Source organism: Pseudopipra pipra, chromosome 14 (assembly GCF_036250125.1).
Source record: "Pseudopipra pipra isolate bDixPip1 chromosome 14, bDixPip1.hap1, whole genome shotgun sequence".
Classification (NCBI taxonomy): Eukaryota; Metazoa; Chordata; class Aves; order Passeriformes; family Pipridae; genus Pseudopipra; species Pseudopipra pipra.
Window position 1 is genome coordinate 9,624,444 of NC_087562.1, and position 16,827 is coordinate 9,641,270.

The 16,827-nt window shown below is 42.1% G+C and overlaps 1 protein-coding gene across 2 annotated transcripts; it reads left to right on the forward strand.

Moving 5' to 3' along the window:
• The first annotated feature begins 582 nt into the window (after positions 1-582).
• On the forward strand, positions 583-15,602 carry LOC135421773 (carbohydrate sulfotransferase 5-like). 2 transcript variants are annotated; one of them, XM_064670504.1, is made up of 7 exons: positions 583-773; positions 5,941-8,271; positions 8,594-10,588; positions 11,118-11,249; positions 11,936-12,110; positions 12,846-13,001; positions 13,909-15,602. In XM_064670504.1, exons 1-2 carry the CDS (start codon positions 646-648, stop codon positions 7,145-7,147), a joined length of 1,335 nt encoding a protein of 444 aa, XP_064526574.1. In that variant the 5' UTR covers positions 583-645; the 3' UTR covers positions 7,148-8,271; positions 8,594-10,588; positions 11,118-11,249; positions 11,936-12,110; positions 12,846-13,001; positions 13,909-15,602. The 2 variants fall into 2 exon arrangements, with proteins under 2 accessions (XP_064526574.1, XP_064526573.1); XM_064670503.1 differs by lacking the exons at positions 583-773; positions 11,936-12,110 and adding an exon at positions 807-2,530.
• The last annotated feature ends 1,225 nt before the right edge of the window (positions 15,603-16,827 follow it).

Genomic DNA, 16,827 nt, shown 5'->3' on the forward strand with positions numbered 1-16,827 from the left:
GAAGGAAGAGCCTTTCTCAGAAGGCTGTCTGCGAGGACTCTTCCTTTAGCTTTCTAAGCGACCCAAAATAAAATGACAAAAAATATCTGAAACCAGTGCTATCTGCCACAGTGCTACTACACAGATCTTATGTGTACACATATGGCAGAGAACAACCTAAATGCTCTTCACTGAGGAAGGACACAATGGCTTGCTGTGATTCTGTAAGAAGAAAAAGTAAGCATCTGGTTAAAGATCCTATGCATAAATTGAAGTGGGAATGTGGCCGTTTAAGAGCCACGCTTCAGGAGTCTTTTAAGGCGTGGAGCTGGGATAAAAGAAACGACCCCGGTGCTCGTTAACCGGCCGTTTGCAGGGCCAGGACCCTCCGGTTCTGCTCGCCTGAGGCGAGCGGGACGCGGCCGCGCCGAGCCCCGTGCGCCTGGGGCTGGGGCGGGCTTGGGGGCAGAAGGAGGAGGGGGAGGAAAAGGACGAGAGGGAGGAAGAGGAGGGGGCTGCCGCGGCAGGCGGGCCCGAGGCACGCGCGGCGCTGCCCGAGCCGTCCCCGCGGGTGCCGCGCTCGGGGCGGGCGCCGGTGCCGCTCGAGCCCGCGGGCAGCCGGTGCTGGGCGGGGCCGCCTCTGCCAGCCTGCGCCTCTGCCCGGGGATGCTCCGGGAGCGGGGCGGATCGGCTCCTTCCCGGGCTCCTCCCGCTGCCCCGGCGCCTCGGCCACGTCTGAAAGCGGCTCATTGTCTCTGTCGGCAGCTCGGAGCCGCGGCGGTGGCGGCGGGAAGGTACGGGCGGGCTGGTGGGGTGGGGGTGGCGGCTGTTCGCAGGACTCGTCGTCGCGGCCAGACCGTTTTTTCCGGTGTCAGCGGTGCTTACAGTCAGTCGCACTACGCTTCAGGGGATGTATTCGAGCCGTTCGCACTCTCATTACGTTTCGGGGGATGTATTCGAGCTGTTCGCACTCGCACTACGTTTCGGGGGATGTTTTTGAGCCGTCCGCCCCCGCCCCTGCCCGTGGCGGTGAAGTAGCGGGAGCACCAGGTGCGGCGGAGCCGGTGTCGCACCGTCTGAGCCGTTGGCTGAGGTGCAGTCGGTTGTTGACAGAGGTCAAGCTGTCGAAAATCAGACCTTTTTTTGGTTAGGTTTTTTTTCTTCTTCTTCTTTCCTCTCCCCTAGAGAACATGGCTGAGGTGGTTAAGTGGTTTCGTTTGCTAGAGTCAGGTCGTGAAATAAGGTGCGTTAGAGAACATTTCCCGTCGTTCCGGGAAATCCCTTCCAGTTTTTCTGTTGTGTCCAGCCTCTCTTTCCAGATGAAGGTCACACACCGGTCGGAAGAATTTGTCTTTATTTATTAGTTGCAACAGTTGCTTCAGTGGGGCACACAGGGCACACCTCAGCCCATTCGTCCTAGGACGGTTTGAATTTGAGGACATTATTGTGCTGCTGCATTCAGAGTCTCAAGTAAGTGAATAGCATACAGTCACTGTAGGTGTCTCTTTGTCAATCCAGTTTTGCCATAGTAAAAATTCTTAACAAAAATTGCAGCTAAGCAGACCTCATTTCTTGAACACCAGTAATTCTAGCAGCTGAAAACGCTTTGTGATCTTCAGCTGCATTGCATGGAGAAACAGGTGGTGAAGGGCTGTGCCTCAACACTGCTTTTTGTTCAGGCTGGACAACTTTATCTAACTCCAAAAATTATAAATAAAACCCAAAGGAAACAGTACCTTTTGAAAAAAAGAACTTTAATGGTCATGTAATTAAATCCATGGTACGTTTAATTGTATTATACACTATTTCAGCCTGATGATTTCCTACAAACATTTGTTCCAACCTCATTTGCCCCTAGATTGTGAAAAGAAGTACATTTCCAAAAGCTAAATTAACAGTATCAGCTGGAATTCTAATATATTGTTATTATTCAGAATTATTACAGTACATTTACTGTACTTTTATTGTTTTAGTTGCAGTTTCACTGTTCTATTAAAAAAATTAAGCAGGCTTTTGAATCTCAACTATTTAGTATTGGCCAGCTATTAGAAAGACTTTTAACTTATTGAAGTACCAGTAGTTACAGAAGGCACCCTCCAAACGAACTGTTTCTTTCCCCATTCAAAGATCAATCTGCAATACAGTAACCTTTTGCCTTATGAAGGTGTGTGATTTCTAGCTGCAGAAGAACACTAGAAATGGATATTTTGTCAGCTGGGTAATTACAGCAAGAATTACTAGTAATATTGTTGTGCATTTTTCTTTGACCAGCTTTGTCACGTTCCTGCAATTTCACTTTTTAGAGCAGCAAAGCGTGTTCCTAATGTTGAGCCCATAGAAGCAATTCTGGTGTTGATTGCATTGGTGTGATGTCTTATAGGCGAAGTATGCAGTGAGTAAACTTCTCCATGAGGGACAGTAGAACTTCAAGTGATCTTTGCTCTGTTTATAATGCCATGCACAAATATTTTCCTGTTATTTCTACAAAATGCATGATGACATTCACCATTATCATTCTTTTTACAGTCAGTACTGCTGCATCTGGTGAATCGTAAGTACATAGGTGATACTTATATTCATCTTGTATGATTGCTCTGAAAAGTCAGCATGTAGTGTATGACAGGCATACAGGACAATCATTGTTGGCTACCAAAAGGTATTAATTTTTCAGTGGAAAAGACCAATCTGGGAAATTAATTGAGAACATTATATGAAATTGAAGTAATTTCTGTGTAATCTATAAAGACTTTGGTTTAAAAGTGCTGCATAAACTGTCTTAAATTAAAGTGTGCTGGACCTTTTCTTAGACTCAAAATGGCCAAGGAAGACTGACAAAGACAGTTAAAATTCAGTTGCTCAGAAGCCATTGTAGGAGAGCAGGTATTTATAATTCCTCATTCAGATATTTTGCTTTATTCCAGCCAGGGTTTTCAGTCTTCCCAAAGCAGACCTAGGCCTGTTGGTTCTGAGGGAGTCTTTCATCCCAGCCTTTTGTCCCAAGCTCAAAGAGAGAGCATGTTTCTTTACAGCTCTAATGTGAGGCACTCTCTGTCTTTCTACCATCTTTTTAGTACCCCAGAAAAAAAAATTGAGCAGTGTAAATAGGAGGGTCTTTCTTTTTTAAGCTATAGATCTTATTGTTGATAATTTACTAGGTCTCTCCAGGTTGAATTCTGTGCTGAAAGGAAGTTACTTAGAAACTGTACTCCTTTCAGAGATGACCTGCAAAGATCTCATTACTCAATTCCAACATTACATGACTTACAGGACAAATGAATAAAAGTTCCCGAAAGCAAGACCTAAATAATCATCCATTACACAGTTTCTTTCTCTCTTTTCTGCCATTCTGGGTCTGAAAAGTGCTCTCTTTAGAAAACAAGCCCAGCAACCACTGGCTGTATTTTTACCCTGCTTGGTAAAACTGGATAGCTTTCTGTGTTGTATCTAGTTTCTTGGCAAGCAGTGGCAGATGCTAGTGGCCCTGCAGCTCAGCAGTCTATCAGAGGCAGTTTAAGTCATGAAGAAAATGATTGCTCTGTTGGCCAGTTTATATAATTTCCTTTGGATGTTATGGAAGAATAGTTATTCTGGGACTGTCCCAGGGTTCATCTAGTCCAGGATCTTGTTTCCATTAGTAGCTGTTAGCAGGCAAGCCCAGTGACAGAGCTTGACTTAGAACTGTCAACTAAGCCATATAAGCAGATGCTTTTCAGATCACATTTTGAACATTTGTATTGGCCTGCGAAGAGATGATTGTGCCTCAAGAATTTGTGATGGTTAGACTTCTGATTATTCTGCTGTTTGCCAGAACTCTCCCTGAAGAAACAGTATCACAAAAGAAGTACTACTGCTACTATCACAGAAAAGGAATAATAGTGTAACTTTTATTAAAATAATTTATGCTTAGCAGTATTCATTATTTACAAAAGCATGTATTGTGGTGCCACCAAGTATTGCAATACTTCATGCGTGAGAGGTGTTGGAGTGCTCTGTGCTGCAAATTGCTGTCTGTCACAGTCTGTTTTTCTGCCTGTTGTAGCTCCCTTGCCACTTAGGGACAGAATGATTGCGTGAGTCTGTGAGGAGGTGCTTGCTAGAGTTTTGTCACTGAGGTGGCAGCTGGAGTGGCAGTAAGGACGTCTGGCCCCTCTGCTGCCCTTTCCCCCGTGCCTGTGGTCAGCAGGCCTGCTCTGGTCAGGCAGATGCAGCCAAGGAAGCACCCCTGTGGAGCAAAGAAGGAAGAAAGGAGGCAGAACAAGCCCCTCTTTGGCTCTCCTGAGAGGAGCTTGGGATGGACAGGTGGTGCCGCTGAGCTTTTGGCAAAGGAGGAGGGCACTGGCAGAAGGAGAGGTGAGGCAATGCAGAGCAAGTCACAGAGGAGTGTTTCACCTAGTAACCAATGCAGTTTTGGCATACTGCCTTTCTGTGCTGAAAGAGCTGGCCTAACAGCACCCTCTGGTGAGTCCTGAGAGGTTCTTCTTCCATTACTTACTTTTAATCAGTGTAATAGTTTGTTGAACTCTTGTATACTTCTGCTGCCACAGCATTTTGAGGCGGAGTTTCATATTTTTAAGATGCAGCATACAAAAAGGTTTTGTAATGAGAGATCATTAATTCAATTCCCCCAATTTTCCTGTTTCGAGCAGTCATGAGAGTGTGTTTTTGCAGTTGTTCTTTCCAGGCCAGTTGTGATTTCCCTGTCTAGGGAGCCTCTTTTCTAGGCTGAGGAGCAACAGTCACTTCACTATTCCTTTTACAGAAGTCATTGACTGTCCTTGTGCTTGATCTTCACTCCTTACTGTATTCAACTATATTGTCTTGAAGAATTCTTGTGGGCACATCAGAACTAAGAACTTAATGCATTTTATTATGTCAAATGAGTGTGTATATATATTTGCTAGTCTGCATGGTTTCAAGAGTCCAGAGTGTGTTGGTATGTCTCTCTCACTGTAACAAGAAACAAATTGTGTAAATGCAGCTAGATAGCAAATACGGAGATGATCTGCATACATGAGGACTCGTACTTTCCTAATACCTTGCCTGCTAACTTATACTGATTGCCTACAAGTGGAATCTGCACAACTGAGGGCACAAAGGGGCAGGTGCCAAAAACCTCTCATTAAAAGCTGTGAGGAATGCATGTGGCTTGAACTTTGACTTCAAAGTAAAACAGTTCCACTTGGGGTTGACATGTCTAAAATTTTCTAGGAGTTATATGTCATTTCTATATGTCTAGTCATTTCTAACTCCCAAATGGGTAATTCCCTTAAGTGCAAACTTGGGGTATTCAGTCTTGGGGTATATGCGCTCCAGACCAAAGACACATGTCAGCTGCTTTTTCATTTTATCCTATGTGGCCAGATGTGGCTTCAGGTTGTGAGTTTTCACCCATCTTCTGCAGTTTGAAAAACAGAGGGTTGTGCACAAGCATCAACTGGTGTAGCAGCCTGCTGCCACTGCAGGGTACAGCACTCACATTAGAAAAGAAGATGATTTTTTTTTCAGCAGCCAGTTACTGATGTTCCCATCTACTCCTTTTAGGGGATAGAAATCATTGTAGTGTCAAACTGAAACAGAAATACAGTGGAGTCATTCAGAAGGATTTTTTTTTTTTATCTCTCGGCAGTATTTACCAGTATTCAAGTTGAGGGCTTTGTGTACTTTGTAGATTTTTTTTTTTAAATCCAAGAATTGACCTGCATCAACCCCAGGTTTTCTTCAACATCAAACATTTACTTATTTGCTTATTTGTGCAGTGATCTTACTGTCACACATTACTTCCTTTCAGTTTCTAACAGCTGTCACCTGCAGATGAATATCTCCAAGTGCAACTGGTTAAGGAAGCAGTTAGTGCCTATTTGAAGGAAGGTTTTACTAATGCAAGAGTTTGTATTGTGTAAGTTTTATTGTTATTGTGCCACAGGAGCGATGGCTCACCAGCATTTCCCTTCTCTTTTTCAGCTTTTCTTATTGCTCTTCCTCGGTGAGAATGGCAAGGATTCGGATTCCTAGCACAGTCGTTATACTTTTTGTTACAGTTCAGACTGGATTCTTACTCTTCATGTTTGCCCGGTACAGTAGTTTCATGCCTCAGGCGGAGAAACCATCACAAGTCCACATCCTCATTCTCTCCTCCTGGCGGTCAGGATCTTCTTTTGTCGGGCAGCTTTTCAGCCAGCACCCCAGCGTCTTCTACCTGATGGAGCCAGCGTGGCACGTGTGGGTTACGATGTCCCAGAACAGTGCCAAAGTCTTACACATGGCAGTGCGGGACTTAGTCAGGTCGGTCTTCCTGTGTGACATGTCTGTGTTTGATGCTTACATGCCTTGGAAAAGAAACTTATCCGATCTTTTCCAGTGGGCAGTGAGTCGGGCTCTGTGCTCAGCTCCTGCTTGTGACTCTTTTCAACGCACTGACATTACCAGTGAAATGGCCTGCAAGACTCTTTGTGGACGGTATCCGTTCAGCAAGGTGGAGGAAGCCTGTAAAACTTACAGCCATGTTGTCATCAAGGAAGTTCGATTCTTTGACTTGAAGGTCCTCTACCCTCTTCTCACTGACCCATCCCTGAATCTCAAAATTATTCACCTGGTCCGTGACCCCAGGGCAGTCGTTAAGTCACGGGAACAATCAGTGAAAGCTTTAGCCCGTGACAATGGAATTGTCTTGAGTACCAATGGCACTAAAGTGGAAGACAGCAAATACAAAGTAATGCAAGAGGTTTGTAGAAGTCATGTTCAGATTTATGAAACGGCTACTCTAAAACCACCTAATTTCCTTAAAAATCGCTATTTAATGATCCGTTTTGAAGATCTGGTAAGAGATCCATTATCAGAAATCTCAGAAATGTACAAATTTGCAGATCTTAATTTGACCCCCAGGCTCAAAAGCTGGATCTATAATATCACACATGGACAAGGACCAGGAAAAAAAAAAGAAGCCTTCAAAATCACGTCTCGAGATGCAGTTAGTGTTTCACAGGCCTGGAGAAACGTTCTTCCCTTTCAGAAAGTTAAGAAAGTACAGGAAGTTTGCAAAGGTGCTATAAACATGCTTGGCTATCAGCTGGTGGATTCCGAAAAAGAACAAAGAGATCTGACATTGGATTTAGTGTTGCCAAGACGACAAAATCAATTTAGTTGGTTATCATTTAATCCACAGCACTGAAACACTATTTTTGAGAGATGTGGGGGGGTGGGGCAGGGTAGATGTTTGACTGTTTCTCTACTGCTCAGCGTATAGTAATTGGAAAATCCTTGGCTGATGACTTTAAGTGTCTTTCTGTCTACTACTTTTCCGTTAATGGAAGGAGTATTTTTTTCCTGAGTTTCTTACACCTCAAAAACAAAAAAAGGCAAGATAATTGTCAGATTGCAAATATACAACTGAGCTGTGCTGCTTACAGCATTGTTTAAAAGTACTATAATTTAAGTACTTTCTGTTAAAAGGTGAATTTTCAAAGATGTCTTTATTGATAATAGTTCACTTCTGTTTTCATGTTTTATATATTTAAGAATCACAGTTCTTTATTTGTATAAATGGAATGAAGTAGATACTAAATTCCTTCATTCGACTTTCTTCTTTCCTTTAAAGTTGTTGTGCACTTGTGTATTTTTTTTAGACTTCTTTAGATGTTTTAAATTTTTAACATAAAAGTTTTCCAAAAGCTGGGGCAACCGCAGTAGTTCTGTTGTAAAGGGCTTAAACGGGAACTTAATTTATTGATAGATTTCATAGTGGTTTCCTTGGAGTGGCAACTTTTACAATCAGGTACTTGAATGTGATGTCGGCGTGGAGTGCAAAAAGCAAAAATACATGAAGAAGCTTGGAGCAGAATCACAGCTGGTTAATGGCGTCCCTGTCGCGTTCTGTGACACAGAGCAGGTGCAACACGCTTGCTCCTGCAGCGCAGTTACCCTCTGTGTTCAGGACACGACGCTGTCAGTGAAGATGCCGGAGTTGGCCGGGACACGCTCGGACGGGCTCGCTCGGTCCCGGCGGGGGCTCCGGGCACGGCGGGGGGCAGAGGGCGCGTGCGCAGTGGCTCCCGAGCGTCTCCGGTACTGCGCTGAGAGCCGGGCATGCGCAGTTCGCGGGGGGGGGGGGGGGGCAGTGCCGTGTTTGGGCGGCCTCTGCCGCCCCCCGGTGCCCGGCCCTCGGCACGGCTGGAGCGGACCCGCCGCTCCGGCACGGCGGGGTTGCTTCCCTGAGGGAGCGCAAAGCGCGGAACTGCGGCCCGGCTGCCACTCTGCTTTCGGGCGCCGGCCCTGGAGCCCGGGGGGCAGTGGGCGGTGAGCCAGGGGAGGAGCGGGGCGGGGAATGGGAAAGGGATGCCTTTCCTGGCGGATCCCCGCGCGTGGCTCTGCCCCTTTAGCGCGTCTGCACCCCTTCGCGTGTGGCCCGTGAGAGTGAGGAGGGGCCAGGGCAGCCCCGGGTGTGGCCGTGAGGGTGAGGAGGGGCCAGGGCAGCCCCGGGTGTGGCCGTGAGGGTGAGGAGGGGCGGGCCCTGCTGGGGCAGCTCTCGGCAGTCACCCCGGTGCACATTTCGCGGGGAGAGGCCGAGGGAGTGGTCCCAGGGAGTCTTACAAGGAACGACGGTGAGAGCATTTCGTAGGGCCTGGGGGAGCGCCTGAATGTGCCTGAAGATGGAGCTTTGCTCGAGGAAGGTGCCGAGGGACGAGCCCTGTACCGAGGGGCAGCGGAGGAGAGGGGAGAAGCACCTGAGCAGGTTGGGCAGTGTGGGCACTGTTAGTTAAATGCTGATAAGGACGCTTGCTTTGATTGCACCTGTACATCAGAGTTCTCCCTTGGTTATAAAAGCAAGAAGTCTCTCTACTGCCTGTACCAAATGCACTCTTTTATTTAATTCACATGTAAAAAGCCTACACAGACACACACAGGTAAATCTTCTGGACTAACCTTAGCACATTACATTTCTGCCTGTATCTTCTGGGCATAAACTACATATTTCCATTCCGAGACATGCAGACTTTTGGTCTTGAAAATGGAAACATAATGCAGTTTTGTTCCCAGCTGGCCACAATTGCTCCTAATCTAAAACAGGTCACTGTTCCAAAGGAGAATCTGCACAGGCCCCAGTTCTAATTTCTGGTTTTATTTATTGGTCTCTTGTGGTTAGTGAGATAAAGTGAATGGAAGGCAACAAGCAAGAACTAGCTGAGGCTTCTTTGCTTATAACTGGGCACAGCAGAAAAATCATGATCTTGATATTCCTGTTTCCACCTTTCCCTCTAGCGTTGTGCTCAGAATGTTTTTCCTAAATTTTGCAGTTAATCAGGCATGATCACGGGAAGCCATGACATGCAGAGGAATTCCATTAAGCTGAGTTAGACTATCCTCAGTCAGTAACAACTTGAAATAAATAAATACCCTTTCATATGAGAAGATGACTGTATGCTTCTGGAATAGAAATCCAACTTAACTCTGGACTTTTTTAGGAAGGAAGATCAGTAGCTTATTCCAGAGTTACTATTAATTCTGGTGTGCGACTTTTTTTTCCCAAGGCAATATTAAAGATCCTGATCTCAGGAGGTGGAAAATCCTGAACAGGAGTGATGATTCCTATACCACAATATCCCTTATATTCAGCAGCCATATCTGAACTAGTTGCTATCCAGGTGAACTGCCATTTGGATGAAGAAAATTGCTGGGCTCTAGATGTGAATGAACTTTGCTGTGCCTTGAATGAAGCCAAGGTGTATTGCAACCCAAAACTCCTCTGCATCATCAACCCCAGAAATCCCACGGGTCTGGGAACTTTGTTTAATGGATTGATTTTAAGACCAATTTTTTTTTCTTTTTCATTCATTTGACATTGCAGGCAAATCCTAAATACACATCAAATATGTAAAGCTGAATTTTACAGTCAATGCTCTAAGTAGGACAGTATGTCATATTTTCAGAAATATTTTTTCAGTTTTGTGGAACTCCAGAGAGTGGGGAGCAGGTTCACTTCACTGGATCCCATTTGAAGCCACTGCTTCCACTGAACTTCTGCAGACTTGTGGAATGACTTTCAGTCATTCCTTTGGTCTTTATGAAAGATCTTGCTTCTGGCATGGCCTGTAGCCTTTTGCTTCTCAGAGGCAATGACTGTAGATACTCTCTGAACTCCATGGCAACCACTGCCTCCCTCAGAATTTAGGTTTTTGAGTAGTTGAGATTGATCAGTGAGAAACTAGATCCCATTGACCTATCATGCATGTGAGCATTTAAAATTATAAGTTATACACAGAGTACTCTTAATAAGTCATTGACTGATTACTTTATATCACATTTCCTTTGCTTGAGATGGACTAAGTTACCTTGAACCATCATTCCTCCAAAAATGCTCCCTAATTTCATACTTGGTGAAGTGAATTCTTAAGTTCAGTAGCACTTTTCTGAGAAAGAGGGATATCTTGTTGAAAAGCTGGAAGTCTTACTAGGTCTGGGTGAAAAGATATATATCTAGATACATCTAGATATCTAGATATATGTGCTCCACTAACTTTCTTCTTGCTTTAAAAATCATACTATAGGACAGGTGCAAACCAGAAAGTGCATTGAAGATGTGATACAAGAGAAACTTGTTCTTCTGGCTGATGAGGTAACGGAATATTCTGTTCTCTCAAAAGCACAGCTGAGAGTACTCATATGAAGTGTAATTTTGTTCCATGTGTGGTACAGGGAACAGATTCTCTGTTATATTAAGACATGAACAAACATTCAAGATTCTTAGTATCAAAGGATCAATATAACAGGTTGCTTGATCTGGATTTGAACTAGAGAGAAAGTGTAGGGAACACAAGGAAGAACTTTGTTGGAACTGACCTAAAAACCTGTGTGAAGCTGAGACCACTTCAAATGAAAGAAACAGAAGGAAAATCAATTTAAATGTGCAAGTAAAGGTTAAATTGTGTACAAAGAAGCTCACTGTTCTTCCTTTAACTATGGTCACATGATATGAAGTATATCATGACAGTAACTATTATTTAACAAAGAACCTTGTGTCTTCTAACAGCTCTTAAGTTTTGAGTGTTACCACTGTTTCTTCAGTTCAGATCTGACTCTCTAAAAAGCCATGTTTTATCCTTAGTTTGGAGAACAGAGCACATTAATGTCTTCTGACTGTTCAGGTTTACCAGGACAATGTGTACTCTGAAGGATGCCAGTTCCATTCTTTCAAAAAGATTCTGTATGAGGTGGGACCTGAGTACTAAAACAATGTTGAGCTGGCCTCTTTTCACCTCTAAGGGAGTCATGGGCAGGTAAGTCTGATTTAGTTTTTTTTATTTCATCTTCCTCATTAATCTGGTTGGACAGCCCTTTCATGTTACTGACCTGAAAGTAATCCACCGTCTTCTATGAATTTTAACTAAAAACTATCAAGAAAAGGAAAAAAAGCATTTAAAGCACAGAGTAATGGATTAGCTCTGTGGTTTTCAAAGTATTAAATAATAAGCACATTTATTTCAGACACCTAATGCCTCAGTTCCACAGAGGTGAAATCCTACAGTAGCAGTCTTGACCTGTGATAATGGAAAATTGGTCTCCAACATTCAGATGAACAGCTCAATAATTACTGGGATGTCTAATGCTGTAAATGTTTGGGTTTGGTTGTTTTGGGGAGGAAGAGATGGAAGAAAAAGAATTTTCTGATGAAATATATGCTACTGCAGCCATGTGCTCCTGTTCTGAAGATTAAACAATCCATGTTAACTCACCTGACAGGGAAGCTGCATGTACACCTTTGTCTCTGTATGGGATACTAGGACTTAGGGACATTTAGTTCCATCTTGAACCATTATCAATGTAAGAGCTGTTTCAACAACCTGCATGTTACATATTGTAAGATTCTCATTAATTGTCTTTCCTACTCTGCAGTCACTTTCATTGCTTTCCCAGTATTTATACACTCAAGGTTGACCAATCTTTTCCTTTCACTTTGTCACAGATGTGGCTACAGAGGACATTATGTGGAGGTCATTTACTTGCACCCAGAAATTAAAGGACAGCTTGTTAAGCTGCTTTCTGTTCGCCTTTATCCCCAAGTCTCAGGACAAGCAGCAATGGATATTGTAGTGAATCCTCCATTACCTGGAGAAGAGTCTTATGCACAGTTCATAAAGGTCAGCAATAATATGCTTGTTCTTTTGTGCATTTCCTGAACCTATCCTAAGTATTGGGAACTCAAAATATTCACAGAGACAAGTCCTCTTTCATTTCTCCTCAGACAATGCTGTAATAACACAAATTTACAGAACTATGCAGTGTATTTAAAATTAATTCAATATGACTACATTTAAAAATACTAAGGAGCCATTATCAAATCGGTTTTCTTGCCAGTAAAATCAACTTTTCTCCTGTGTTTAATATGACAAAAGGATTACTAAATAAGGTCTGCTCTTACTAAGATCTAAAGAGGAATGTAAGTTCAAATACAGTTATAAAATCAGCCATGTTCTTAGGTATCCAGTGCCTCTGCGTTAAAGTATACACATAGTTTCTCACTGGTAAAAAGAAAACTGAGTCTGGCTTAGGAAATTACATTATTGAGTCAGATCAAAAATTCAGCCAATGTGGTCTCTAAAAACAACCAAGAGTGGATGCTCAGAAGGAAGAATGTAAGAAGGCACACAGATAGAGACTTCTGCATGTTATTGTCTGTCTGCAACATTTTATAGTTGTATCCTGCTAATGCCTTTTTGCATTCCTGCCTTTAAGAGCAGAACTAGAATTTGGAACATTGTTTGCTCTAATAACAAAGCCCTAAAAGTGTTTAATCCAGGAAAGCATCATAGTTTCCTCTGGAGTTTTTATTACCACTTCAGATGTGTCTAACTGAAGACCTTCCTTTTAAACAGGAGAAGGAGTCTGTTTTGAATAGTCTTGCCAAGAAAGCCAAACTAACAGAAGACATGTTTAACAAGATACTAGGCATTCACTGCAATCCTCTTCAAGGAGCTATGTATGCTGTACCACAGATCTTTATTCCTTCCAAAGCCATTGAGGAAGCAAAGGTCAGTCAGTTACTTTTACCTCAATTAATTTTAACCTTCACTGGCCTGTGCCTGCCACTTCTAATGATATTTTTATTCCAGAGACAAAGTAAGCTCAGGTAGTTACCAAGGACATTGGTGTTTAAGTCATACAAGTAGCTGGACCTGTGCAATTCCAGATTGCTGCCCCTGCCTGGGTTAGGGAGGCAGTGGATTGGGAATGGCAGTGTGCTACTGAGCCTGCAAAAGAAGCCCCACTCAGCAAGTCTGGGAAAGAGGTTTCCTTACAAATTTTACCTTTTTGCATTTGGGCTAGTAACATCTATTACTAAATAACAAATCTTTCTATTCCTAACTAGAGCTTTGATACCTGATATGTAATACTAACTTTTTAAAGGGAATTTTATCAGCACAGCTGAGAACAAAAATAAGGCTGTTTTTCAGTTGCTTATTTGATTAGATTTATAACTCGCATGTATTTAAGAACTTTCCTGGGGACTTCCTAATCAGCAGATAATTCAGGGGGGAAAAATAGTAACTGCCAACAGAACTGGAACACACAGTTCTCAAATTAATTTAATCTTATCAAATGTCAGTGCCTTAGGTTTTTCTAAGTACAATTTTGAGACTTTTGACAAAAAGTTATAAGCAAGTCAAGAAGAATAACAACATTACCTAAACCCTTTTTTTTGAAGTGAGTGTTTTGTGTAGGTTCTTCAGCCCTGTTCCTCCATGAAGTACTGTTATTTAATTCACAGGGTGAACTTGTGAACTGTCCCATTAGCAACTGTTCCTCACCTTCCTTAGTAAATAGAATAAGGAACTAATAAGGTAAGATAAGGTTTCAGGGGGGAAAAAAAGAATAATGAAATTCTATATATTTGGGAATATTTTCACTTCAATAATTCCAAAGCATCCATTTCCTTAGGCTCATGAAGTGACACCTAGTATGTTGTATTGCATGAAACTTCTGGAAGAGACTGGAATATGTGTTGTACCTGGAAGTGGATTTGGCCAAAGAGAAGGAACCCACCATTTCAGTTACAGTTTCTGTTTGTTTGAAATCAAATTAACAGTAATAAGCAAAGTACCATCCAAATACTTTCTCTTCTGATTAAATACAAGGATTTTTATTTCAGTGTACATTGTCTCACTTTAAACTGGACAGTTTCTGAGATCTGATCTAGGCCAAAGACCTCATCTGCTAGATGAGCTATTCAGGTTTTTGTGGTGTTTTCATAGCTTGGTGACATAATTTTATTCTATTTTTATACACTGGTATTTGAAATGCCTTCTCCAGGAATACAAACAATAATAATACCTTAGACTTTAATCTTAAAATTGGCTATAGAATTACAAAAATTGCCCTGCATTCTTTGGGAGGAGGGGGGATTAAACAGTGTTTCCATATGGAGAAACTGCATTAGAAGTGCAGTATTTTCCCTATAGAACTGCTCCTTAAAAACACTGAATAACTTTTCACTTTGCCAAAACAAGATGTTGAGCTAAATAATGCGATACCAAAACTGTGAACATAAACTCAGTTGCTTTTGCTTCCAATAAGCAGCACTTTGCTCCAGGCAAGCCACTGATAGCTGGAATTTGTCATGGAATTTAGTCTTCTTCAGTCTGAAACAATATAACAGAAGGTATCTTTAGCCTTGGTAGTTCTGCAACACAGCCAGCTGGGTGAGATATCTGGGTACATACAGCTCCAGGAAAAGCCAGGGAGTCCATTCCTGCACCAGTGTGGGAAAAACACTCTGTTCTGTAGGTCTTGCACACAATCTGGGATTTTCATATCATGCAGGAGAAGGAAAAAAGAGACTAAAAACTGCAGAGTGGGATGTTGCATTGTTTTAATGCAACTGAATTCAGTTTTCAGTTAAAGAAGGAATGTGCATTTACTGATAACTGCCCACTCCTAAAGCTTGAAAAGCTGGGTATAATTTGGCATAACTGCCCAACTCTGGAAACCAAGTTGCTGTTGTTTCTTGCTGATGACCTTCTTACCACTCAATAGAAAATAACAATTCTTGAATTCCTATGAACTAATCAATTGAAACAAATTGCTCTAGTTTAATAGTATAGTTCAATTAAAGTATAAATGCATGAAATAAGAGAATCACATCAAAACAAGTATTAACCTTAACATGTTACTTGATGTGCCCTGAGATTAATCAAGGTCTGGGCAAAGATCACAGTTTAGTTTGTTTAGTTTGTTCTGCAGATAAAAGTGGATTGTTTTTTTTCTTTCTTTAAATATTTTTCAGAATGACCATTCTTCCTCCAGTAGAGAAGCTGAAGATCCTACTGGAGAAAGTGAAAGACTTCTACATAAAATTTCTTGAAAAACATGAAACTACTGTGGCTTTTTCCCCCTCATCCCCTCCCTTTCAAAGCAAATGAAGGCAATGAACAAAGATGTGCTGAGAATGTGCTGTTCCTCTAATTTAACTAAATTCAAAACAGATAGAACCAGTCTCAGATACTGCTACAACTTATTGGACTATTAAAAGTTAATGTCTCGTATAGAAGACATTTTTTTAAGGGGAAGGGGAAGAATGTGAAGAAAGTGGTGAGAAGAAAGACTTAATAAATGTTTTTGTGCCTTGATTGGAAGATACATTGTGGACTTTTGACTCAATAGATTGGGAAAGGGAATTGCTCATTAAAATTATTACTGTTATGTGGAGGTTTTTTACCAAACGGAAATGCCAAGATAAATTGTTTAGCTAGGGATATGTTTCCCATCCTAAAATTCTACTAAACAAAAATTCAAGCCCCTACATTATAGGTATTGTTTGGTTTAATTTTTATTGTTGTTAAGTGTGAAGTCTTTAAATCTGATTAAGGATGTAGATACATCATGATTACTTAAAATAATCTTTGGCACATGTGTGCAGATACCTCTGAAATTCTGCTAGAAAGAAATCCTGCCATCACAGCATAATCAGAATGGAATATACAGTTTTGACCAGAGGAGTGAATACGATGCCTGCTTGAACCCTGTTTTTATGAAACTGAACATAATGAGGAATATAATCTTCTTCTTCTTCATGTGCTGTTCAGCACAAAATCCCAGCACAAGAGCGCTGAACATTTCCTCTCATAACAACTCCACGAGCCTCCTGTTAACTCACTTTTATATACATGGAACATAGTAAGGTACTGTTTCAAAGCAGATGAGAGCACAGTCAGTCCTTTCAGGTGGGCTGAAACATAACACACTTCCAGAACTGCTCTGTCTATGGAGAACATTTGTTTGGAACCACATGACGGAGACCCGTGGTGTGGCCAAAATCCAGCTTGAACTGGCAAAGGCTAACACATGTTGTTACCAGGGGAAATGCTGGGGGGGGGAATTCTAATGAAGAAAAAGGTCTTTAAAGGAAAATGTCTTGCACCAAGCATAAAGAGAATGATAGTACAGCTGACACTTAAATCTTCCACAGTCATGCCACTGGCTGAATGACCCTGAGTGCTTATTAAAGCCTGGCTCAACAAGGTTGATATCTAGGAGTACAGCTGTATGACTCCACTAATCTATGCCAGTTTCCCAGCAAAACAAAGGACAGCTTCTGTTTCTCTAGAGCTGGAAGCTGGACACCTCCTGCTAGCTCTGATAAAGGCTGAAGGAACAGACCTTCCAGTATTCAGATGTGAAAGCATTAGCATGTCAGGCTTTGCCTCAGCATTTACAGACTTTATTCATTAAGATATCACATTTAATCCAGACATTAATTTTAAGTTATTATTTAGAAGTAAACTCATTTTCATGTCTATTAGCACTTTGTTAGGCTGCCTCTGTAGCTGGTTCAACATCCTCTGCTGGTCCAAGTTACTA

Excerpts from the sequence above, each read along its gene's own strand:
- LOC135421773 (XM_064670503.1), top strand. The coding sequence starts at position 2,388 with ATGAGGGACAGTAGAACTTCAAGTGATCTTTGCTCTGTTTATAATGCC. Across the intron at positions 2,531-5,940 it reads ACTGCTGCATCTGGTGAATC|CTTTTCTTATTGCTCTTCCT; the intron begins GTAAGTACATAG and ends TCTCTTTTTCAG.